This window comes from Budorcas taxicolor, chromosome 6 (assembly GCF_023091745.1).
Source record: "Budorcas taxicolor isolate Tak-1 chromosome 6, Takin1.1, whole genome shotgun sequence".
NCBI lineage: Eukaryota > Metazoa > Chordata > Mammalia > Artiodactyla > Bovidae > Budorcas > Budorcas taxicolor.
The window spans coordinates 6,758,285-6,784,534 of NC_068915.1; the positions used below are offsets into that span (position 1 = coordinate 6,758,285).

The window sequence follows — 26,250 nt, forward strand, 5'->3', positions numbered from 1 at the left end:
ATGGGGTCACACAGAGCTGGACACATCTGAGCAACTAACACAGTAATATATGATGGCTGCAAGTGAGTATCCGAGGAATTTAGTCTAATGCATCAATGGTCATAGCAAACACCCTCTTCCAATAACACGAGAGAAGACTCTACACATGGACATCACCAGATGGTCAACACCGAAATCAGATTGATTATATTCTTTGCAGCCAAAGATGGAGAAGCTCTATATAGTTAGCAAAAACAAGATGGGGAGCTGACTGTGGCTCAGATCATAAGCTCCTTATCACCAAATTCAGACTTAAATTGGAGAAAGTGGGGAAAACCACTAGACCATTCAGGTATGACCTAAATCAAATCCCTTGTGAGTATACAGTGGAAGTGAGAAATAGATTTAAGGGACTAGATCTGATAGACAAAGTGCCTGATGAACTATGGATGGAAATTCATGACATTGTACAGGAGACAGGAATCAAGACCATCCCCAAGAAAAAGAAATGTAAAAAAAGCAAAATGGCTGTCTGAGGAGGCCTTACAATAGCTGTGAAAAGAAGAGAAGCAAAAAGCAAAGGAGAAAAGGAAAGATATACCCATTTGAATGTAGAGTTCCAAAGAATAGCACGGAGAGATAAGAAAGCCTTCTTCAGTGATCAATGCAAAGAAATAGAGGAAAACAATAGAATGGGAAAGACTACAGATCTCTTTAAGAAAATTAAACATACCAAGGGAATATTTCATGCAAAGATGGGCTCAATAAAGGACAGAAATGGTATGGATCTAACAGAAGCAGAAGATATTAGAAAGAGGTGGCAAGAATACACAGAACTAAACAAAAAAGATCTTCATGACCCATATAATCATGATGGTGTGATCACTCACATAAAGCCAGAAATCCTGGAATGTGAAATCACAAACAAAGCTAGTGGATGTGATGGAATTCCAGTTGAGTTATTTCAAATCCTAAAAGGTGATGCTGTGAAAGTGCTGCACTCAATATGCCAGCACATTTGGAAAACTCAGCAGTAGCCACAGGACTGGAAAAGGTCAGTTTTCATTCCAATCCCAAAGAAAGGCAATGCCAAAGAATGATCAAACTACTGCACGATTGCTCTTATCTCACACACTAGTAAAGTAATGCTCAAAATTCTCCAAGTCAAGCTTCAGCAATACATGAACCGTGAACTTCCTGATGTTCAAGCTGGTTTTAGAAAAGGCAGAGGAACCAGAGATCAAATTGCCAGCATCTGCTGGATCATCGAAAAAGCAAGAGAGTGCCAGAAAGACGTCTATTTCTGCTTTATTGACTATGCCAAAGCCTTTGACTGTGTGGATCATGATAAACTGTGGAAAATTCTGAAGGAGATGGGAATACCAGACCACCTGACCTGCCTCTTGAGAAATCTGTATGCAGGTCAGGAAGCAACAGTTAGAATTGGACATAGAATAGCAAACAGACTGGTTCCAAATAGGAAAAGGAGTATGTCAAGGCTGTATATTGTCCCCCTGCTTATTTAACTTCTATGCAGAATACATCAAGAGAAACGCTGGGCTGGAAGAAACACAAGCTGGAATCAAGATTGCCGGGAGAAATATCAATAACCTCAGATATGCAGATGACACCACCCTTATGGTAGAAAGTGAAGAAGGGCTTCTTGATGAAAGTGAAAGAGGAGAGTGAAAAAGTTGGCTTAAAGCTCAACATTCAGAAATCTAAGATCATGGCATCTGGTCCCAATACTTCATGGCAAATAGATGGGGAAACAGAGGAAACAGTGTCAGACTTTATTTTGGGGGACTCCAAAATCACTGCAGATGGTGACTGCAGCCATGAAATTAAAAGACGCTTACTCCTTGAAAGGAAAGTTATGACCAACCTAGACAGCATATTAAAAAGCAGGGACATTACTTTGTCAGCAAAGGTTCATCTAGTCAAGGCTGTGGTTTTTCCAGTAGTCATGTATGGATGTGAGAGTTGGACTATAAAGAAAGCTGAGTGCCAAAGAATTGATGCATTTGAACTGTGGTGTTGGAGAAGACTCTTGAGAGTCCTTTGGACTGCAAGGAGATCCAACCAGTCCATCCCAAAGGAGATCAGTCCTGGTGTTCATTGGAAGGACTGACATTGAAGCTGAGACTCCAATGCTTTGTCCACGTCATGTGAAGAGTTGAGTCATTGAAAAAGACCCTGATGCTGTGAAAGATTCAGGGCAGGAGAAGGGGATGACAGAGGATGAGATGGTTGGATGGCATCACCAACTCAATGCAGATGAGTTTGAGTAAACTCCAGAAGTTGGTGATGGACAGGGAGGCCTGGCCTGCCTCAGTTCATGGGGTCACAAAGAGTTGGACACGACTGAGCAACTGAACTGAACTGAACTGATCAATTGCAACAAGCAAAATATTAAGCTTCCCCCAGCGTTTTTGAGTTATAAGCAAACAGGCTGATGGACGTAAAAAACATAGTTTTCCCCTTGTACCTGTTCAAAAGTGTCTATCATTTGGGGCTATCAAAACTTTTTCAACATTTCTTTGATTTAGAAGGTTTTGAGTTATTCCTGAGATAGGTGTCGCTTATCGCCTCTGATGGGTAACTTCTTTTATATATAGTGACCTTTGTCTTTTTGTGATCAAGGGCAGTAATGTAGCCATGTGATTTGATTAGAGAAGGGGTCTGGAGTCTGTTGGGTCTTGATCAGCCCCATCACTTAGACAGGTTCCTTATCTTTACTGTATTTTCTCATCTGTAAAATAGCATGATAATGGTACTTTCTTCATATGCTAGTCATTTTGTGATGACTGTGAAAGCTAACATTTGCCAAGTATTTAGAATGGCACCTAGCATATAGTAAGCCCTCAAAATTATCACTTTATTAATGGCTCTACAATTTTAAATCAAGGCCGTGAAACTCTCCAAAATATATGAGGGGTTTTTTTTTGTTTTTGTTTTTTTTTACGATTAACTTAGAAGTTCGCATCTTTTCTCCTTGAAATTTACACTAGTTCTTTAGGAGATGTTTTCAAAATGACAATTAGACATAGTTTAAAACAAATACAAACAAAAACCCAAAGCTAAAAAAACAAAGAACAACTAGAAAAATATAAGGTATAAAACTGCCCTTTCTGGGAACTTTTTGACAGAAATAACCTTTTGGGAAAACTTCCATCGAGGGTGTTGTGGCAAGAAAGGTTTGCTGCTTCATCCATACCCAGGGTGAATGCGTGCGAGTTCAGCCAAAAGAGACTTCATGGAACTCCAAGATTCCAGTGACGACTACGGTTTTAGATATATTTGAAACACTGAAAACTTGTGACTCTGACAGCATTATTCTGTTTAGAATTATCCTTGTTGAAATGTCTCAAGTTCTTATTGGTTTAGTAGCAAGCCAAGCTGCGTGCTGATTCATCATGATAAGAAAGTTCCTTGAATTACTTTTAGTGGGAAAGGCATGAAGGGTAGCACTTCCTTTTATGTAGAGCCTTTGATTTTTTTTTTTTTTTAAATGACATTCCTCACTACCCACAGCCCATAAATGTCACCTTTTCATCCTGAAAGAAAAGTGAATTTTGGGAATTCAAAAATACAAAATCACTGTGAAATCTATTTCCACTTATAAAACAGAGGCTTCTTTTTAGACTGTTTTTTCACTTCCAACATATTATTATAGCATCTGATTTTATAAGCAATCTTATGAAAGTAGTGGGGTACTTTCTAATGTCACCCAACATAGTAAAAGCCATCCATTAAGCAATATACAGTCGGCTGTTGGTGGATAGTTTGGTGAAGATACAATTAACAGGTCTCAGAGAGTGGGACATGTTCATGTTGTACTGAAGGGAGAGCCTGGGCTTGGGTGTCAGATAAGTATGTAGTTCCAACCCTAGCCCACTACTTGAAAGCTTGATGATTGCCAGACAAGTTGGTTAGCCTCTCTGAGCTTCAGATACCTCACCTATGAATGGAAGTAATAGTGCCTTCACTTTCAGGGTAATTCTGAGTAAATTAAATCACAATGTCATTGGTTAAGGGTGTAGGTCGACATGAAATCCAGGGTCCGCTGCTTAATACTGTGTGATCTTGGGCAAGATATTCAGCCTGTTTGTGCCTCAGAATCCCATCTATAAACTGAGGATTATGGTGATACCTATCTCATAAGGACTGCTGATTATAAAAGATAATTGGAGGTGGTTACCAGAGGGGTGGAGGTGTGGGTGGGCAAAAGGGGTGAAGGTGGTTAAAGGTACAAACTACCAGTTACAAAATAAATAAGTCCTGGGGATATTGTGTAGCATGTAACTGCAATTAACAATGAAAAAACAAGGTGAAAAAGTTAGCTGCTGTCATGTCTGACTCATTGTGACCACATGGACTGTAGCCTGCCAGGCTCCTCTGTCCATGGAATTCTCCAGGCAAGAATGTGGGAGTGAGTAAGCATTCCCTTCTCCATGGTGTCTTCCCAACCCAGGGATTGAACCTGGATCTGACATACTGCAGGCATATTCTTTACCATCTGAGCCACCAGGGAAGCCCATAGTTAAGAATACTGTATTGTATATTTGAAAGTTGCTAAGAGAGTAGATTTTTAAAGTTCTTATCGTAAGGAAAAAAATTTGTAACTATGTGTGATGATGGATGTTATAGCTGGGCTTAACTGTGATGATCAATTTGCAATATATACTAATATCAAATTATTATATTGTACACCTGAAACTAATAGTAATATAATGTTATATGTCAATTATATCTCCATTTTTTTAAAAAAAAGAATCTATGAAGATACTTGGGACAACTCAGGGCCCAAAGTTTGTGCTCAGTTAATGTTAGGTATTATAATTTACATAAAATATTTATGACCATTCCTGGCTTTTAGTAGAAACTTAATACATCATCCCCTCACCCTATCTTTTCCTTAGATCTTATGAGATTGTGTGAATGACTGTTACAGCTTACATCCCCACCCATGTCATCTGTACTTGAACTGTAATCTAAACTCAGGGTCTTTGTATGGTCTCGAGAACAGATTATTCCACTAACTAAAGATATCAAAGACTCTCTCTGACTTCTAAAATGTCTCCTGAAGAACAATTTAAAATACTTACTGTTTTTTTTGATATTTAGTTCCAAGAAGAAAATTTTTCTTAATTTATTCCCTAAATGTGCATTTCTTTTCAACTTAGAGCTAATTGTGATCTGTGTTTATATTCCATGAACACCTAATAATAGTTATCAGGAAGCTCAAGAAGTAGGGGCTATGAGGGCAGGATTCCTCCTTGGTATATTGGAATGTTATGATTTTAAATATTATTATTACTATTACCAGGTAGAGGAAGAAGGGGCTTCCCTGGTAGCTTAGACTGTAAAGAATCCACCTGGAATGTGGAAAGCCTGAGTTGGATCCCTGGGTTGGGAAGATCCCCTGGAGGAGGGCATGGCAACCCACTCCAGTACTCTTGCTTGAAGAACCCCTATGGAGAGAGGAGCCTGGCGGGCTACAGTCCATGGGGTTGCAAAGAGCTGGACACAACTGAGCGACTGAGCACAGCACAGAGGAAGAAGTGTCGGCTGGAAAGTAGGTCCTTGTAATTACTTTTATTAGGGACCCTGAATGTATTTCATCAGTCATGAAGCACACAAAATTTAGATAAACACAAGAATGAGGTACAAACAGAGGTAAACATGAGGAACTTTACATTTAGAACGAAAAAAATGAAAATTTATGAAATTCTGTGTATCAATAACAACTATTTAACTATAGGATCCTGTAGAAGTCTAACTTTTTATACTTAAGAAATACTTTATTAGCTGGCATAGCTCTGATAAAATCAGGAATCTATGAAATATCTGACAGGATTTGATATTTCTAAATTAAATTTCTCTTCATTCAGTTGCTTCTGAGTAGTAAGGTCTATGGGCTCTTCCTTGGTGGCTCAGATGGTAAAGTGTCTGCCCTACAATGTGGAAGACCTGGGTTCGATCCCTGGGTTGGGAAGATCTCCTGGAGAAGGAAATGGCAACCCACTCCAGTATTCTTGCCTGGAAAATCATATGGACAGAGGAGCCTGGTGGGCTACCGTCCATGGGGTCACAAAGATTCGGACACGACTGAGTGACTTCACTCACTCACTCACTCAGTAAGGTCTATGATTTCCAAGTGCCAAATGGTAATTCAGTATAAAAATATACATACTATGGAAATATTCTTTTTTTTTTTAATTTAAGAAACTGGCTGTACCTGATAACATCAAGGAAAAGATAATCTGATTTGGGGGCTTTTGGCTGTTATTGGCCTGATGTCTCACAGGATGGTCTGTAATTTTTTTCCTTTTACTTTCTAACTCAGACTAGCCTTTTAGCAATTTTGCCTGGTGTTTGGGTCCTGTGGGAATTTACTAGCTTGTTTTATGGCCTTTGGCCAATCTTGGTGGGAAGTCTACAGAAGAATTCAATTTTGCTTTTTCCCAGAATACTTGTTGACAAACTCAGTGGCACCGAAGTGTTACATGAGTCTTTATGTCCCCCAGAGTCCAGTGATAAGGGGACTTGAGACCCGCAAGGGTCAGTGCTTCTGGGAATATGATGTTGGTTCTCAGAATTTACATATTTTTCTCATGAACTTTTAACAATTTTTATAACAAACTCAACGACTCTGATTGTAAGAGGGAATGAGAACACAGCCCACTGCTTCCCTCTGGAAACATTTTAAGCATTTAGCTTTTTAGAAAACAATCACTTCTTTTTGATGACCATGACTTCAAATACCCTTCCTGCTCGGCCAGTGGTGACTCATAAAATAGCAATAGATTTCAGGAATTCACCCGTAGAATATGGGTGCTTGTAGGTTCTCGAATTTATAACTGGATTAAATGATACAAAGCAAAAAACTTTTGTTTGGAAGATTAAATCCAAACTCAGACACTAACAGCCGTGTGTCTTCTTGTGTTCTCAAGAGACTTCTGTGAAAGTGCTGCAGTCAGAGTGTATGATATGCCTGTCAGCGGAAAACGGCCTTCAAAGTTTTTTTAAGCTAGTAACTAAACAAAACAGTGGTCCCGCATAAGTTAGTCCATTCCCTTTAAACACAGATCATTTGTTCTTAACATATCAGATGTGACTCTTGCTGCCAGGCTAGAATTCAGCTGTGTGATAATATTCAGTAGCGCTATGAAACCCACGTTCTGAAAGGAATCAGCACTATCTTGAAGAGTTAAAGAACCCTGGCTTAGTCTCAAGAACTATTGTAACTCAGATCAATTTTCCTATAGTTAAGATGAGTTGCTTCTTGTGAAGATTAAATGAGATACATGTTATCATTAAAAATCATACTAGAAATATTTTGAAGTACTAACTTTTACATGCTTCAAAATGACAGCCCCAATGTGTCTTCTAAAACATATTCCTAAAAATGTATGCTTTATACTATCAATGAATATTCAAAATGCAGAAACAGTGTGATTTTCTTCTCTCAAAGAAGAATGTGTTTATTATTGAAATATTAGAAACAAAACTGTAACTGTTCTAAGATCAAAGTGGCAATGGTTAGATCCCCAATCTTAAGAGTTCTGTGATTCAATCTGCCCTTCTATAGGACTGAGAGGAGTATGTGTACTTAAATTTACAAAGCACCTTTCTTCATAGAATATCTGGTCTTGTGTGCTGTACTCAGTATGGTACAACATTCCAGGAAGAAAGGTTAGAGACATTATTAAGGGGACACTGGTGGAAAGAAATTTGCATAAGGTCTTGTAGGAAGTCAGTGACTATCGTTACATTTTATTTTATATTCCAGTGCCTGTAAACCATATAATGTACATAAGGTGCCTAACATAACACAAGCACTCAGTAAATGAACGTTGCCATTGTGTTGGTGATGAAAACTGACTTCATAGGTGTTCTGCATAGAAATAAAGCTAACAAAGGCCAAGCCTCCTCATACCCTCAAACCAGTCAACTAACCCACTGAAACATCTGCTACCAAGAAAAGCCAACAACATCCAGAACTCAAAGGGTGTCCAGTGGGAAGGAAGCTGATGTCATGAGTCCTAAGTCTCCCACCTGCCACACTGACATCATTTCCAGAACTCTAATCTGAGAGGTGACACACCCAGCTTATTCTGCATGCAAGTTCCCAGGGGCTCCCTGGCTGAGGAAAAAAGACAAAAAAATCTCTTCTCCTCCAGGGAGTTGGCTTAGTCCTTCTCCCCTCCATGCCTTCATCTCTCAGGATGAAGTTAGATTCTGCTGTGGATACAATTCTGGAAGATTCTCTGCCTTTTCCATAATTTGGGACTGTATGGTTCCAGATGAGAGCTATGCTACCAGCTCCCAGTCGAAGTTGTGGATGCTTTGACTACATACCTGCCATGCTTCTTAGAAGCTTTTTGGGAACCCCATGACAGTCTCAGCCATGTTAGCTGTGTCTTTAGTCATCAACTCCAAATAGTAGCTCTGCTCAGATGGCCACCTGTCCTACAGGAAACAGACCCCAAACACTCCTCATTCCTACATACCACAAACCACTGGACAACTGGGGATACTTGCGGGTCATCACCATTCTAGGATACTTTTGAACCAGAGGACTTGAATTGACTACCTTGTGTTCCACTGTCTTCTCCCTAATTCATGCCGTTCTTTCAATGCTGTGTTAAGAATGCAAAGTTATAAAAACGATCTCTTTTCCTGCTTCATCTTAAGATGCCTTTTTTGGTTGTTCTATTAGAAAAGAATGCAAAATGCACAGCATTCAACAGACTTCCTTTCCAGGGAACAAGTAGTACAAACAATAGTATTATATAATGGATAGACTGCTTTTTCCTTTATCCTGTATGAATCTTCCTAATTGATTTCCCAAAAAGGGAAAAAAAAAAAGAGGCCAAGCTACATCCTGTGGTTCTAACCTCTAGGTAAATTGCCATCAAAGCCAATAGAAGATTTTCCAGAGAAAAAGAATAAGCCCCATTGTTCTGTAGCTAACTTAATTCTCCTCTGTGTTATATCACAGAAATACCTATGGCTTGCAGTTTTGCAGTGTACAGAGAAGTGGAAATGTTCACAGAAAAGAAACTCAGATATTTGGAGAGTGATATAAGTGAACTATCAGGAAAAATGACTTAGAACAGCTCATACAGGAATTTTTTTAAAATACATTGAACAGATAAAGAAGAGAGTAATATTTTAATAGGATAGTGAAAATATAGCCGATTGACAGTGACAGCAGAAAAAGAACAGGAATACAGATATTTTCAGAGGATTAACATGGTACCATGTACCCTCACACCAGGCACACTTTTATGAGAAGTCTCTAGACATATCTCTTCTATTGAGAAGATGGTTTTCCTTGGAGTTGTCAAAAATGCTTTGTGGTTCTCTACATTAATTCATGTTGAATAGTTTCCGTGGTTGGTCAGACTTGGACTTAAAATAGATATGAGAAAGGTCTTCAGGTTTACTGTCAGAAACATTATTGACTTCAGAGCCAGCTGGATGATGACATGGTGTGTGACCAATCCAAATTTACAAGGTAACCTTGCCTTAATCCTCCTGGTCCATCACATATAGATAATAAAATGAAAGTGCAAGAATAGAATTGCCAGGAACAGTGGGAGAAACAGTGGTCAGAAAGAAAATAATAAACAGAAGAAAAAACTCCGTGAGGTCACTCAGAAATGATGCTAATAACTGTGTGTTCTCACCCTGCAGCCTCCACACACATGGGGTTCCTTGTGCTTCACAGTCAGCCCCCAGAGTCAGTAACCCTTCAGTAACCCAGAGTCTTTAACCTCCCAAACACATGGTTTCCAAAAGGAAAACAATGGTCACACATGTGCCTTTATCTGAAGCCTACCCACCTTTTGATATGTTCCTCCTTTATGTACTCTCCCGCTTGCCTCAGCTGAGGAAAACAAACTTACGCTTTCATGGGCAATTGGAGAGGTACTAACTGAGTTTCTTAAGTAATTGGGGAGGGAGGATGGGAATCAACCTGTAAGAATAATTATCCTTCTTGCCCAGCCAGTTTACTTTAAAGAAGTCTTTGAAATGAGCTAATATATATAAAACATCTGGCAAGAAGCCTGGTAGATAATAAGTACTCCATAATAATTAATCCCCTCTTTCTTATCTACCTTGGTCAACTATGTACATTCCAACAATCCCCAAGTTCTCTGTGACATCAAGCAGGTGGCTGAGGTTGACAGATCAGAGCTGATCCCTGTCCTCAATAAATTTCTTATCCCTTAATACTAGTAATAGAGATAAAGCACTACTTAGAAAGGAAACATCAGTCAATCATGTTATATTTTCACTATAATCGAACCTTTTCACTGTAGGAACACAGCTGTTCTGTCACATAAAGACTGTGTCCTAATGTTGATAACACTGATCACTGTCTTGTGGCTAAATGCATAAACCCTAAGTATCCTGCTTACTTAATACAATGGCCCATGTCTATTTGGGGGTGTTCCCAGATTTTTTTAACTGTGCAAAGAAGATAAATATGTTTTAAGTCAATCTGAGTTAGATTTCTGACTCATTAAAAACATTCTGCTTCTTGGACCCAGATTGGGAGGTGACATCTGAAATTAAGTAAGTTGAGGACTTGCTAGGCATTCTCTGGGACTCAAGTTAACACTGCAAACAATTCGTTTCAAGCAAAGTGGACACTCAGCTTCGGCTAAAAGATTACTCTTCCACCACAGATGGTTTCCACACCTGAACTGTGACACCGCTCTTCTTTGCTGAGAACTTTGGCCTTGGTGCCACGAAGTAGGATGTTGAGGCTGATTCCTGCTTTGGAGAGGTGGGGATGGCCACGGGCACTGGGGAAGCGCTGACCGGTGAGGTGGCCTCAGCAAAGAAGGAAGGTGGAGAGGTATAGGCTGGCACGGAGTACACAGAGGAGGCCTGCACATCAGTGGGCGAGCCAGCGTTCACTGGCCGAGGAGGAAGAGCTTGCTTCGCAGCTGGCACTGAACTGACCTTAACCGATGGCTTTGCGGGGAGGCCGTCCTTCGCATCTGGAGGTTGGAAAGTAAACAAGGACGCATTAAGCTGATAGGGTTGGTGCTTCATGACATCCAAAGCATTGAGGGGTTTCTTGCCCTTTTTCTTGCCTGTCTTGGAGGCCTGTGGGCCTGATGGCTGAGACTTGACAGCAGCCGGTGGGTAGGAGGGGGAGTGGATAGGATTGTAGGCCACAGGCGGAGGCGCTCGGACATTGGAGGAGTACTTCCAACCGGCAGGGAGAGACGGGGTGGGAGAATGAGCCCGGGCAGCGTGGGCCTGCACGGTGTCCGAATCTACCACGTACTTCTCCATCCTTGACTGCCTCTTAGCAAAGAGCTGGGCTCCCTTCCCACTCATTCCTGGAAGCTCATTGGATGCTCCCACTGCACCAGCATGAGCAGCGTTCACTGTCGGTGTGGGAGCTGCTGGTTTGGGAGTATAGTTCCGGCTGGCTACCGCTGCCTGTGGGCCTTTGAAAGGACCAGCCAGGTTCAGAGCACTTGCAGGCCGGGCGGGAGCGTAAGAAGGCTGCGCGATTTTGATGGAGGAGACCACGGTGCCATGTGACGGGCTGGATGTGGGGAAGGCAGGAGGTTGCGCTGGAGCCACTCCTGGCGACCAGACTGGAGAAACCGGAGTGACTGGTTGGGAGGATGAGGACTTGACAGCAGGCTTTGGAGCGACAGGAGGCGGGGTCTTCTGTTTTGCAGAGGAGCCTTGCATGAAGTTACAAGCCTCTGCTCCTAAACTGAGGTAGTCTTCTTCAGGTCCGGAATCTGCTCCCGCTCCAGGGCCCTTTTTACCCTCAGAATTTTGAAGAAGTGACAAGAGTTCAGGATTGGGGCTGACTTTGGGCTCTTTAAAAGTGAACATGGGTTTTGTCGTGCTTCTCCTTTTGGCCTCTTGCAATATCCCCGTTCTTTTTGCTGGCACCGCAATCCTTTCATCCCGGGAAGCTATTCGTTCCGATGAATCGTAAAAGGCCGGCTGGGACCATGGGGCAGGCTGGGGCCACGGAGGGGGCGGTGCTGGGCCAGCTGTTGGACTCGACACTGCTCTGGAGAAGGTTTCAGGTGGGGGTGTGACTGCAGAGTAAGGTGGGGGCGCAGGAAAGTCAGCGATGGGACTTGTCACGTTTCGGCTTGGAGAGAAGGGGGTTGCCGGCTGGTTCCCAGACCCCGGGAAGGGCTTGGCTGTTCTATTCACAGGGATCATCCGCTGAGCTTCTGCTGTCTCAGACACCCCAGTGAAGCCGTTCTGTTGGGGCACATGGCCGAGACCGTGGCTCACCTCAATGTAGCTTTTGCTCACAGAGCTCTGCACTCTCACCGACTCTTCCTCCTGCCTTTGGTAAGACGTCGCGGTTCTCAGGCCTGCTGTCTGGGCAGCGTCTGGCTCTCTGCTTGGCACTCCACCCGCCCTCTCCTCCTCTTTTTGGGCTGTGATCTGGTCCATTCTCTCCCTCCTCTTGGCAAACATGAGGGCCCCCTTGCCTGTGGTGTCTGGCAGCATCTCCATCTTGTCCCCTCTGTTCAGTTTCTTTTCAATGTCCACTAGACCAGAATCCCAGTCAAAGTTCACAACGTGTGTGTTGTCGTCAGTGTCAGACAACAATTCTTCATCCACCTCCGATTCGCTTGCACCCAGAAACGCTACTTCACATGGATCCTCTTTGTCGCCGGCTTCCTCCTCCTCCTCTGCCTCTCGCTCAAGTTCACCAGTCCCGTAGCTGACCAGCGTGTATTTCCTGGCCCTCCTTCGACGCTTCTTAAACATCAACACCCCCTTGGAGTTGGGGTTGGGGGCATCTGTCAGAAGGAGGGCAATGCTTTTGCATTTAGATTTTGCTTCTTTCACCTGCTTTTCTGATAAGCTTTCACTCCTCCTGAGCCCTAGGGAAAATACAAAGATTACATTGAGTTGATGAGTTCAAGGAAGACTGCATAGCAATCCAGAAATCAACTCTCCTGGGGGAAAAGAAATACAGAAAAAACATGTTTACAATTGGGTACTAAATTGTGATGCAATCCAACTCATTTCTCTTTCTTCTTTCAAAATGTATACTTCTATATTGATATATATGGTGATATAATATAGATATAACTTGCACATATATGTCACTTCATTTTTTTCTACAAATACATTTTTATATTGATTAGAATATGTCTCATAGTTTGTTTCTGTATAGCTCCTTAAACTTTAACAATAAACACTGGAAAATAAATGTCAGTTAATTGGATATAATTAAAATTACAATGGAAATAAATGAAGGACATAATATTTTCCAAAAATAACTTAGGACATACCTTGCATTTTCATATTTTAAAAATAAAATGTTAATATAAAACATTTCCAAGCATTTTAAAAAGGAGGGAGGGAGAAATAAGAAAATATTGTTTACTTAAATCTTTTAATGTAATGAGTTTAAATATTTAGGTTTTCTTTTTTTTTTTTAGTTTGCCATTCCCCCAAAGTCTTTGCATTCAAAGCTACTAAATAAAAATAAAATTTAAAAGGTAATGAATAATAATTGAAGGTACTGAATCAATAATGAGCAATAATTCAGAGTATAAAGTTATTGTGACTATATCTAAGAAACTTTAGCTACAAAGTTGTCTAGATAAAGTTGTTCATAAATGCATCGCTCTCTTGGAAATATAATTCTACTTTAGTTACAGCAAGAATAAGTGTAAATCTTGGGGAAATTTTAAATTATATTACTAGCAACCTTTATAGCTGTGGGTAGAAATGATACAGAAATCAAGTCATGTATAATGAGAACCTGACAGTTTTAGAAAAACAAAAATTTATATTTAAAATTTTAATATTAATATTGTTATAAAAAATAAATTGGTGGCAAGTTAACTTATAGCACTATTAATGATAAAAATAAGCATGATTCACAGATAATTTTTGAATTCCTCAAAAGAGTTAAGTAAAAATTTGACATTAAAAAAAATTGTTTTTGATTGAAAATTACCTCTGTTTGTGACTGGGGGAAAAAAACCAGACTTAATGGCTAATTTTTAAAAAATAAAATAGACTCAAAATAGTTTTACAACAAAATTACAGATATTCACTGGTAATCAAATTTTACTTAGAGAAAACAGTAAAAAGCATGGTCATCCCTAAATGTAATTCCTTTTTGACTAGTGTTATACAACTTACTATTAAATTGACAGTCACAGTTGCGCAGTTGTTGCTAACTTCGCTGCCAACATGTAAAGTATGTGAGTGCTGCCTTACTACACTTGTTTAATATGCTATAAATGTGAAGATGCATACAGATGCTTAAAGTATAAGGAATGATTAACAGCACTTGTCAATTCAGCTACACATGGTTACGCTAAAAATATGCTTTAAAAGGAATAACAGTAGTTAGGAGAATTAATATACTACTTTGAATAACCAAGATTATTACTGTTGTGTATCACTCATACATTCAAGTGCCTTTGATAGTCAACCTTTACCTCCTCAAATGCCTAAATGCAATTCCAAATTTGTTTTTAAAAAGTTCATGAAAGAAAATGATAGAAATCATAAAACCCAACTGCCATTCCTATCTTCATTCGCCTTTCTGTAATCACTCTCCTGGGTAAAATAAAACACCATAAAAGGCCTTGATTTTAAAATATATCTTGAGTTGGGAGACATTTAAATGACTTCACATGGCCTTGGGGATTGACTTCTGTGTCTAGAAGGTAGATGAGATGCTTTGCAGTCTAGTGAAAACTTAACAAAACGGAGAGGATCATGTAACTGCTCAGTTTTGCACATGTCCTTGTCCATCAAACTCCCTTCTGCAAGCATCATCATGCTGCACAATGATTTTTTTTCAAAACGAGGATCTGCTTTTAATATCAGTGGTTGAGCCTGTGTTTTAAAGACACCTCTCCGCAGCAAACTCCACCGTTTTTGACATTTAAACTCAGCATCCACATGACTGCAAAGACTCTCAAATGCTATTTTAACATGGAATATGAGACAAATCAAAAAAGGCACATTAACTTTAGTATTTTCTTTAACAGTCCCCATGTCTTTGGGAAGGAAAGAAAGTGCATTAAAAACATTCAAATCTACTACAAAGTTAAAACTTATTACTTCCAGTTCAGAAATTGGTGTTTTCTACAATTTCATGTTTGTTATTTTGTGCATTAGTTAAAAAAAAAAAAAAAAAGTCAATGAAAGACATAAGAAAAACCTTTAAAAGAAACAATCCAGGCAGGCGAACCAGCAGCAAAGCGCCCTAAGCTCCCAAGCCCCTTCCAGCTGCCCAGCAGTGCTCCCAGGGCAGGACTTACGTGCGTGGCGCGCTCTGTGCTTGTGAGGTCTGCTGTGATCCCTTTCTGAGCGTGGATCTTCTCCCTGCTCCGCGCCTTCTGATGAGACTGCAAAGGATACCAGAGAAGGAGGTGCTTCTGACTGCCCTCCTTCCACTGGAGAATCCACACACCCCTTTGCTGCCTGAAGCCTGCACCCTTCCGTCTTCTGCCTGTCAGAGCAGTCGAAGGTCACCTCCACGCGGGGCAGCCCCGTGTCTGCCGCTTCATTTCCCTGGATCACTCTCAGCCCCTGGCCACTGGAGATCTGGATTGTCTTGCTGGACCTCCGAGGAGGGTCCTCTTTCTCGATAGTGGGGGCAGAATTTATGTGGACAAGCCCGTCATGCTGTAAATTAGGCTCTGGGTCAGGAGACTTAGATTTTTCTGCTCCCAGGAGAGCCACTACGGCGGCGCTCGTGCCCTTGTGTCTCTCTTGTGACAGGGACAGTTGCAGCTCAACCACAGTGCCTGGCTGCCCCGCTTCTGCCTTCTCACTTAAGATAATCTCCTCTGGTGAGCGTCCACTTTCAGAGTCAGACGTGTGAGGGGCCAGGCCTGTTTCTTCTTTTATGCTCCCAGAAAAACCAGCACCACTCGCTTGCTCCTCAGCTAGGGGAGCTCCACTCTTGACAGGGACCATGTAGAACTCTCTGTACTGGCTCTTTGTGGCTGGTCGAATCTGTAGGGTGGTACTTTCCACGTACCCTTCATGGGGGACATTCTCCTGGTTTTTGTTTTCACTTTCAGAGATCGAAGTTTCACTTATTCCACTGGATGGTCTGCACACAGGAAAATTAGTCCAGACAGTTAAATCAGAGTGTATTACACCTGCCAAAGAACTTCCTGACACTTGTATGATGTCTAATATACAATACAGTAAAAATATTTCCCGCTAAATGTCAGCTGCAACATATTTGAAAACAGAACTTGGCAACATGTTTATATTATTATTTAAAGATCTTCCAAATAAACTTGTCTGTAAAGCAAAGCAAAAATGCTCACAAAAGTTTATAAAACCAAAATCCATCCTAAATTCACTTTTTTTTTCTTTTTTTTTTTAAAGCATAGGTTATAGCTATATGGATGCCCTTCACCTATAATTATTGGGGTGTTTTCAAACAATCATGTTTGTTATAATATGACAAAGCATTGTAATGTCTCATTGACTGAGTTAGGTCTGCATATTGTAAAGTTTTATAAACATATTCAGCAGCTTCAGAGCAATATTAGTATACAGATAACTCAAGTAATCCTTTTAGAGGCTGTGCTTTCTTGAAAGGAATGAAATAGAAGCTGTTTTTTAAGCTCCAATGAGCATGTGTTTTGTAATAAGTGGACCCCAGCCCAGTACTCTTGTGCAAAAAGAAATCCTTTCCATGCTGCAATGAATCATTGAGTCATGGAGTATTTATAATCTGAAATGTCTCTCCTTCTCTATTTGAACTTGTCACTTGGAGCATTTTCCTTATAGGATCTCTGAAGTCAAACTGTTCCTTAATCGCTCAGATAAGGAGCCCTCAGCTGTTCACCACAGTCTTTTTATTTTGACCTTAACTGTTCCCAGCTGGTTTTGCAAATTTGTGTTTGCAAGAAGCAAAGTCAGTTAAGGGTTAAATGACTTCTTGCATGAAACTCTAATTTAAACTCTTACTGCTTTTAGAAGAGAAGCATCATTCACAGAACAGCTGTAGGAGATGCTTTCATTTCTTACATTTGTAAATTTTTTAAAGAAGCAGTGGCATCTATCTCAGTCCCATTCTTTTTCCCTCAAAAGTACCCTAACTAATGCAGGATCATTTATTGAAGGGAGTGAGCCCATACTTCTATTATATTCGAAGGAATTCACCTTAGAATTTATGTAGTAGTAAAATTTAGACCAATATTCAAAATAATTACTCTTGACTTTGCTTTTCACTGAATTTAGCAAAACAAAAATAAACAAAGCACAAGCTAACAATCAAATGAAATCCAGCTTTCTCTGTGCAAATAATCTGTAGAGCTTCCTGGTAATAGCAAAAAAAAATTATAGTATTTTTAAAACATGGTGAAAGCAAATTAAATATTTCTTATCTAGGAAGTGATGAATACACTCTATGCAACTGAAATTTAAGCATTTCAAAAGGGCAGAGTTAATTTAGGAAGGTCTTGAGATAGAAGTAGATTAAATCACTTTGAATTATATTAGCAATAAATTATGAAGCTGAGAAGAGAGTAGTGTGAATTCATTCCAGCTTTACAGACTGTAACACAGGCAAATGGGTCAGATAAATATTAACATTTATTGGTAGCCAAAATAAAATGGATAGATATACATGAATACAAATCATAAAAGAATTAGAGGTTAAATAAAGCTTTATACCTTAAAATGCTCATTTCCATTCAGTGCACATAGGTACTTAATTCCAAAATTTATGTGTCATGATTATGTGTGTGTGTGTGTGTGTGTGTGTGTGTGTGTGTGTGTATAAAACATTTAAATAAAATTTACAATAATAGAGACAATGCTGATAGTCTGACCCAGCTATCTCTGGGTAATAGCCCAGGAAAAGTAAATCACTTGTCCTCTAGAGACAGATGACAGTTACATGAGCAAGAGAAATAGTTAATTCCAGGAGACAATGTTCAGATATCCAGATTTGTAGGTATGGTAGTGATGATGGTGATAATTACTTTGGGGATGATTTTAATTAGAGATTTCATTTAAAATCTCTGTAATTATTTATTTATTTTGTAAAAATAAAAATACTTAAGATAAAATAATAATAATCAAGATTCCAGTTATTAAAAGTAGCAGAGAACTAGTCCATTTACTTTTAAAAGTAAATCTGTACCTAAGACTCAGCTTTAAACCACCAAAGACTTTCCCAATGACAGTCATCAAAACAAGAACTAGTAGGGGATGTTCCACTCTACAAGTGTGTTCTGAAGAGACTGGCCTCATTAAATCAGCAAAGACACTAAAGGGGAATAAATTAGAAAAGGTTTTTCTCCTATTTTGGACGTGATTAGACCTTTACAAAGACGGAACTTCAAATACCTCAGAGATTTAAATGTAATAATGGCCAACACTGTGACTATACTTGGCAAGGATTCTATTAGATGCCTCGAAAAAGCAAATGGCAGCTTTATAAATAAGTAGAATCTCCGTGGTTTACACACTGGACTTGAGGGTAAACGTTTAGATGGGAGATTGTGAGAGAATGGTGAGATTTCTTTATTGTCACAAGATTTTGGCCAAAGTATGTTCGTGTTTGTATAGAAATGGAATCATATTGAATGATTACCAGGGGGGTAACGCTGTATGTGGCTTCCTAGATGACTCAGTGGTAAAGAAAGTGAAAGTGAAAGTGTTAGTCTCTCTGTGTGTCAACTCTTTGCGACCCTATGGACTGTAGCCCGCCAGGCTCCTCTGTCCTTGGGATTTCCCAGGTAAGAATCCTAGAGTAGGCTGACATTCCCTTCTCCAGGGGATCTTTCTGACCCAGGGATAGAACCCAGATCTCCTGCATTGCAGGTGAATTATTTACCATCTGAGCCACCAGGGAAGCCCCTCAGTGGTAAAGAATCCGCCTGCAATGTGGGAGACATGAGTTTTATCCCTGGCATGGTAGAGTGACAGACAGACAGGAGCTCTGACTGTCTACATCGAGGAGCAAAGCCATTGCCAAACCGTGGCCCAGCAGGTCCAGCAGGGACAGCATTTCCCTGCCCTCTCATTTCCCTTGCTCTTTCTCTCTTGTTGGACTTCCTGTTGACCAAAGCCAAGCTTCCTAAGGAAGTGGTCTAAAATACCTAAGATTTTCAACAAAATTCTTGAAACAAACTTTTCAAGTTAATTCTCAATTAACCAGAAAATTCAGCTGATTAGAATTACCATTTTCCAAACACTATGGTTTTTCTGTTTATACTAACATACAGAGCACCCTCGCTTCCCCATAGAGAACAGTTTATATGACAGTAGGAGCTGTAATTGTTGCCATGTAGTTTCAAGAGAAAATAAATATTCCAACAAATCTTTTTACCTTTTGACGAGCATTTGGAGAGAGTCTGTTATGCTCTCCATGAGCTTGATGACTTCTGGGTAGGTGAGGTCTGCACAAGGGTTGCCATTGATAGAAACCACTTCATCCCCCTCACAGAGCCCAGACCCGGAGGCTTTGCTCTGGCTTCTGATCTGAGTGGGGTAAAAAAGGATGCAATAATTAGAATTATATAACTTGTAAAAAAAAACATGCTACTGTCTTGGAGAAATTTTTACTTGAGAGTAGTAAATAGATCTGCAAACTAATATCAGCCCTGAGTTTTAATTCACCTGTTAACTTATAAGACAATCTTAAACACTTCTCACTCGTGTTACAATTTATTACATACCATACTATCAAACATTCAATTCATAGCTTTCTAGGTAAGTAGACAAAAAAGAAAGTAAATCTATGGTGAAGGAACAAGAATAATGAAATAAAGAATAGTGAAGAATGGCGAAGACAGAGGTTTAACTTAGTTATAGATTAAAAACAAATATTTCATACTGTGAAGCTTGATCTAATCATAACATGGCTTCTCTCATTAAAATAAATTTTAAGAGCCTTCTCATTGTGGGTGGAACACCAAGATGTATGGCAGGGCAATGAGTTTAAGGAGAGAGCTATACAGCTCAATAAACTGATGAAAACCCTTCCAGTAAAATGAGGGATATTAGGCAGCAAGATGTTAAGAATTATGTCAAAGAGAAAAATCCTTCATTGAAATCAGTTATTCAAGACTTGATAATAAGCAAACTTTAGCAAAAAAGGAAGAAAAAAAGAGATTATTTTGCAAAAAATAAAAACAGCCCTGTTTAAGGACTGCATCATATTCTAGCACAGATTCAGTGGAACAAGAACTGACTACAAACCTAGAAGAGAACTTTCAGATGCTGGAAGAAGAGAAATTCAGCAGAGAGCTCCCACCAGTCCTTAGTGAGGAACAGCAACAGTTCTCCCTGAAAGTTAACATTCTGTGTAATTACGATTATGGTAAAATGTTGTGCTAGTCATTCTCTGCCCATCCTCTACCCTCTCTGGCTCTGCTTTCTGGCCGCTAGAGACTGCAGTGGCCAAGTTCCCTTGCATGCTGACTCCTGGTTGGCGCTGGTCAACAGGAAGCTCCAACAAGAGAGAAAGAGCAAAGGAAATGAGAGGGCAGGGAAATGCTGTCCCTGCTGGACCTGCTGGGCCACGGTTTGGCAATGGCTTTGCTCCTCGATGTAGACAGTCAGAGCTCCTGTCTGTCTGTCACTCTACCATGCCTTAACTCTTGTTGTGTTCCAATAACACACACCACCTCCTTGCCTCTTCAGACCTAAGGGTAATAACAGCTTCCTGCTCTTGACCTCTGGGTGCTTCATTTTCATTCGCTGGCTTCCACGAGCCTGTACTATATTATCTTTAATTACTCCTGTGAATATGCCACCTATTTTCTGCTGGGACCCTAAGTGATACTAATATGTTTTAGATTTCATTTTACAATGTGAATTGAATGGTTTTTAATGAATCATGTATCATGATCACACAATCTCAAAGTTAGGAATACTTTAAGATCATCTTCTGTTTTCCACCAAAGGGATCCCTGTTTGACTATTAAACTCAAGATTATGAGTCCAAAGAGCTCAGAACCAGGTGAGCAGCACTTCTTAGAGTGTTTTCATAGCCAGGCTCACTTCTGATTGGGCACAAAATGTATTTCAGTTTATCTCTAACAGTTGCCCCCTAATTCTTGCTAAGGTCTTAAATGATAATTAATTTGCTGACTGATATAGCTTTAAAGTTTATATCTCCATGTTTATTTACATTTTACATGATACTCCTGGAGGCAGAAGCATATCTTTAAGTGCCAGAACAATGATGCTAATGAAATTTGAAGTGTTTCAGTTAGTTTTGTTCTGGGCGGGTCTATTCTTTTATTGTCATAAATTATAAGAAGGCCTTTCCCTTTTCTGAAAAAAATCAATCTCATTCCTTCTTTTTTTGAAAGCACACAACAATTTATTGCAAAATTAAATGAATTCAATATTTCCAAGGCTTTAAAGATGCAGCCAAAACAATGAGAAAAAGAATAGTTAACCCAGTTTTGAAAAATATCTGTTTATTGACTGCCAGTTATACTTATTTTGTTGTCTTGCATGAAATTATTATAATGGAGAATCATGAAAGAGTTGTTAATAAATCAAGGACAAAACAATACTCAACAATGAACATATAAGTTAGGGATATTTCATTCATTTAATTTTTTAAAGATAATAAAATAGATTAAAAATAGATAACAAAAAAGATAATAAAACATGTTTTTGAAGCATAAAATCATTCATTCAGTGGAGTCAGATGTACTAGTATATGAACAGAAAGTTCATCCTTTCGAAGACCAAAGAGGCTTCATGTTGATAAAACAGATGTATCATTATATCCTGTATACCCTTCCCCGAGGTCAGTCTTGAAGCTGATGCTCCATTTATCAGCAATAAGTTATAAGAGTTTAAGCAGCTTCATGGGTTTGCAGAGTAAGATGAAAAATTGGTTCTTGGAAGATAAACAAATCCTCAGCTTAACAGAGCTGTCTATCATCCAAACATGTGTTGCTTGATGGGGAAAGTGCAATTCATCATTGTGCTTGTCAAGCGGAGCTTTCAGTGGAATCCAAATAAGCAAAAGCACCGTGGTAGGAGCCATCAGCACTCCTTCAGAGTGTACATTCTGAGGTCAACATTCGGAATCAACTGCTGTGATTGTGCTCAGTTGACCTTTTACAACTGTCTGAACAGCGGGAACTATTTTTCCCTCATGAACCATGTTAAATATGGTGATACTTTCCTTGCCACAGGGCTTTTCTAAAGGACTACTCTTTCTCTATTTTTGATAGGACTAAACTAAACAAAGGTTATCTGCCAGAGTCATTTGTGCCCAGACATATCCCTTGCAATCGCCAGCTTAACCAATATGATTCTGTTCATAGGTGTATTATGAAGAATAAACATGTATTAGTGTATAAAAGATCTTCACCTTCTGTATACAATTATGCATTTTTCTAATTTGTATAATCGTGCATTATTATGAATCTAAGAAAAAATTTATCCCCTGAGAATATTCTTACTTGTTAAAATGAAATACTTTGTCGGTAAAAAGAGTAAGTTTGGACATAAAAACCGTTAACATTTACAATGCTGAATCTCTATGAATGAACTTATCAACCAGTCCTCTCCTCAGGCCATTAGGCCTAGATTCATAAAATATGTGTCCTAGTGGAAGAGAACACCAGCTCTGATGAAAGAAGGTGTAGGTTTCAAACGTGTGGCCCCAGTGCTTACTAACCCTCTGAACTTAGTCAGATGAGTTGCATTATCTTCTTAAGCTCTTGTTTTCCAAAACGTAAAATAAAACCAATAAATCTGATCTCTCTTGAGGGTTAATAAGGATTAGAAATAATATATGTTAAGTTCCATGATGTACATACACCTCACAGAAGTGCTCAAGAAGGGATTACTGAATAAGAATGCATTGACTTCCTATACACACACAACACACAAATACACACACACACACACACACACAGAAAGAACATGCCAATAGAATTTGTCTATGTTTGAAAATATCTAGATTTATTTTCAGTTTTTATACATATACTTGGTATTAGCTCATCATAATCTAAGATGAATAATTTTTCACCTGTCTTTTCCTCTGTAAGTACATATTTTATAACTGAATTGTGGATGAACACCAACCTATTTATTGTCTCCCAGAAGAAGTAATAATATAAATATGTAAATATTAGTGGCTTTTTAAAATTGAGCACTTAACTATACTAAGCTCTTTACTTCCTTAAATCATTTATCTCCAGAAAACTCTGATGAGAAGTATAAATGTACTTCTACTTGTATATGTTCAGATGGCCTGTCATTACCCTCATTTTTATGGAGAGGAAACCAGAGACTCAGAAAAGTGAGGTACTTTGCCTAAAATTATGCAGCTAAGACCAGAAATTGAACACGGGAATTCTGACTTCAGAGCTTGCATTTCTAATTACAGGGATTCCCTGGTAGATCACTTGGTAAAGAATCTGCCTGCAGTGCAGGAGACCCAGGTTTCATCCCTGGTCAGGAAGATCCCCTGGAGAAGGAAATGCAACCCACTCCAGTATCCTTGCCTGGAAAATCCTAGGGAAAGAACAGCCTGGCGGGCTTTTGTCCATGGGGTCGCAAGAGTCGGACACGACTTAGCAACTAAACCACCACATAAATTGCCTTCCTCATCAATAGTCTAACTTCTATACCATGAACCCTAGAATGAAGAGAGAGAGAGAAGTGCAAAAACAATTGACATACAGGGCATACAGTCAGGGAGGAAATGGAAAAGACTAGAGAAAGAGAAAAACTTGCCTGGTCAGTCTATAAACCAGTGTTGAGAAAGACAGATTTTGTTTATTTTGTTTCCCTTTTTCCTCTTTTATTATTTTAAGAGCTTTATATATATTAATCTTTAAAGATTTTTCAATCTTTAATTTTTAAATAGTTGATATTATGACTATTTGTAAAATAATATATTACAGATTCAAAATTGAGTAAAACTGTCTTTTACAAACTGTGATTTGGTACAACATACTTATGTGAGCATGTGATATAATTCCCTTTCTTTGAAAACATTCCCTTAGAGACCTCATTCCACACCTAATACATTAATCAGATGAGTGAGCTTCTGTCCATAAATACTATTTTCCCCTTCAGTGTCTCTCAATTTAATCAGATATATAACTAAGAGAAATACTGGTAATGTAAATATTTAAAAAATACTATGTCCTATTGCCTACAACCTCTTGACCCATGTCAGGTAAGATTTATTTTACTGAAACCAAGTGAAAATGTAAAGTTAAGGCTTCTGTGAGAAATTTAACATTATTTCACTTTGTAAATAAAATCTGAGAAGAGTATCAGCTTTTACTTTTATGATAAATAATTCCCTGGTAAAATTTTAAGAAGCTCCTTTTCTATTAACTTACTATTGCTTGATTTCCACATCTTCTAGAGCTGACTAGAAGGCAAGCACAAGATTTGAGTTCTCATGGAACCCTGGACTTTAACTATTCTGTATATTGTCTGTGACATATCAGTTGTGTCAGATTCGTGTCAGCAAAACTCAATCTTTACTCATGGGCTATATTTTCACATACAGTTCATTGACAAGTCCACTTGAAAGATGTCAGAGTAAGTGGTAGAACCAAGACAATCTCCTCCTGAAATTCCACTACTATATGTATTAAAATACATGAAAAGGAAAGAGAAAATTAGTGTAAATAAGCCTATCCCATGCAAGGCTATTCTTAATCCATAAAATAAAGTCTTGGGGCCTAAGGATAACCAAGACAGGATGAGAGACATGATCTCAGACAAGTAAGAACATTTTGAGGAAATTTGGAAAGTAGTCTATGATCAAGTAGCTCCTTCTGAAGCCCAGCCCTTCTTCAGTTTTCCACTTCAGGCTTTTGGCAAAACTTACCTCATACTTCTGAGACAAAATTTAATAAGCATTCCCTCACCCCAAGTGGCTCTTAAACTGAAGACTTAGGTAACCCCATATTCATCAGCTGTCCAGAAAAATGGTCAGAATGGTCAGTGGAAGGTGCAGCAATGATGTATAGTTAAGGTTTTAGAAGTAAGCAAATAATCCTACTTTTAATGGGTTTCCTATCCAGATTCCAAAATCCAACCTCAGCCCCTGCTGAGGGGTTTTCTAGTACCAAAAGCGAGTACACAAGTTGTTGGGAAGTCATGTTTACAGTGGCACAATATTTTTGGAAATCAATAGGAATATAACAATTTCAGGATGACAAGGCAAAAGAAAACAATAAGGACCAGCACACCATGTAATAAAAATAATAATAACCCAAGAAAAATATTAATAGTAGGAAGTAAAAAATCTTGGAATTTAGTGCAGAAATGCAAACAGTGAAATGGAAAAAAAGGTTGAGGAAATATCTGCTGCTGCTGAGTCGCTTCAGTCGTGTCCGACTCTGCACGACCCCATAGACGGCAGCCCACCAGGCTCCCTCGTCCCTGGGATTCTCCAGGCAAGAACACTGGAGTGAGTCGCCGTTTCCTTCTCCAATGCGTGCAAGTGAAAAGTGAAAAGTGAAGTCGCTCAGTCATATCTGAATCTTAGCGACCCCATGGACTGCAGCCTACCAGGCTCCTCTGTCCATGAGATTTTCCAGTCAAGAGTACTGGAGTGGGTTGCCATTGCCTTCTCCGGAGGAAATATCTCTAGACTGGAATAAATAAATAAGAAGTAGAACTAGTAACTGAGTAAATCAAAAGTCAGTAGAAAAGACTGGCAAACAGTTAAATGGATTGCTTGACTTTTGTCTCAAGCCCCTTGGAAAGTGTCTTGTGTGCAGCAGAAGCAAAGGAGATAAAATAATATTTCCCAGACTTTCCTTCAGCTTAGGTTCTAGGTGTGATTTAATTTCAACCAGAAGGTGTACCTGTAAGAAATTTGCACTTGAAACTAAATTAAGCAAAGAGAGGAATTAGACTGTAAGGCATCCATCTTGCTGCTGCAGATCTGGTAGAGATGACTGATACTCTGGATAAAGCAGTTCTACTGGCAGCGTCTTAATCCCAGATCACAGCTAAGGTATGTAACCCTAGACCCAGTGCTGGGCCAGCCCAATAGCTTCGACTCCTTAATTTCCTGATTGTGGCAAATGTTGCCAATCCCTTGGATAGCCAGGTCTGCAGTGCTTGTCTGAAGCCTTTTCTGGAGGACCTGTCTTTCCAGAGCTTTCAACAATTCTATAAGCACTTACATTCCTTTTCTCCCTAAAATAACTAGAGAGGCATCTATTTCCTGCAAATGAACTGTGAGCTGATACAGAAAGATAGAATTAACGGCAAACATAGAAGGTAAAAAAAAGA

General features: G+C 39.3%; 1 protein-coding gene across 1 annotated transcript in view; it reads right to left on the minus strand.

The window, feature by feature from the left end:
* Nucleotides 1-26,250, minus strand: part of SYNPO2 (synaptopodin 2) — a 198,535-nt gene that overhangs the window by 18,590 nt on the left and 153,695 nt on the right. Inside the window, exons 2-4 of the mRNA XM_052641749.1 lie at nucleotides 19,334-19,485; nucleotides 15,291-16,090; nucleotides 10,696-12,881 (exon numbers count right to left, since the gene is read on the minus strand). Of these exons, the coding sequence (XP_052497709.1) occupies nucleotides 10,696-12,881; nucleotides 15,291-16,090; nucleotides 19,334-19,485 (3,138 nt within the window). The remainder of the gene's footprint in view (nucleotides 1-10,695; nucleotides 12,882-15,290; nucleotides 16,091-19,333; nucleotides 19,486-26,250) is intronic.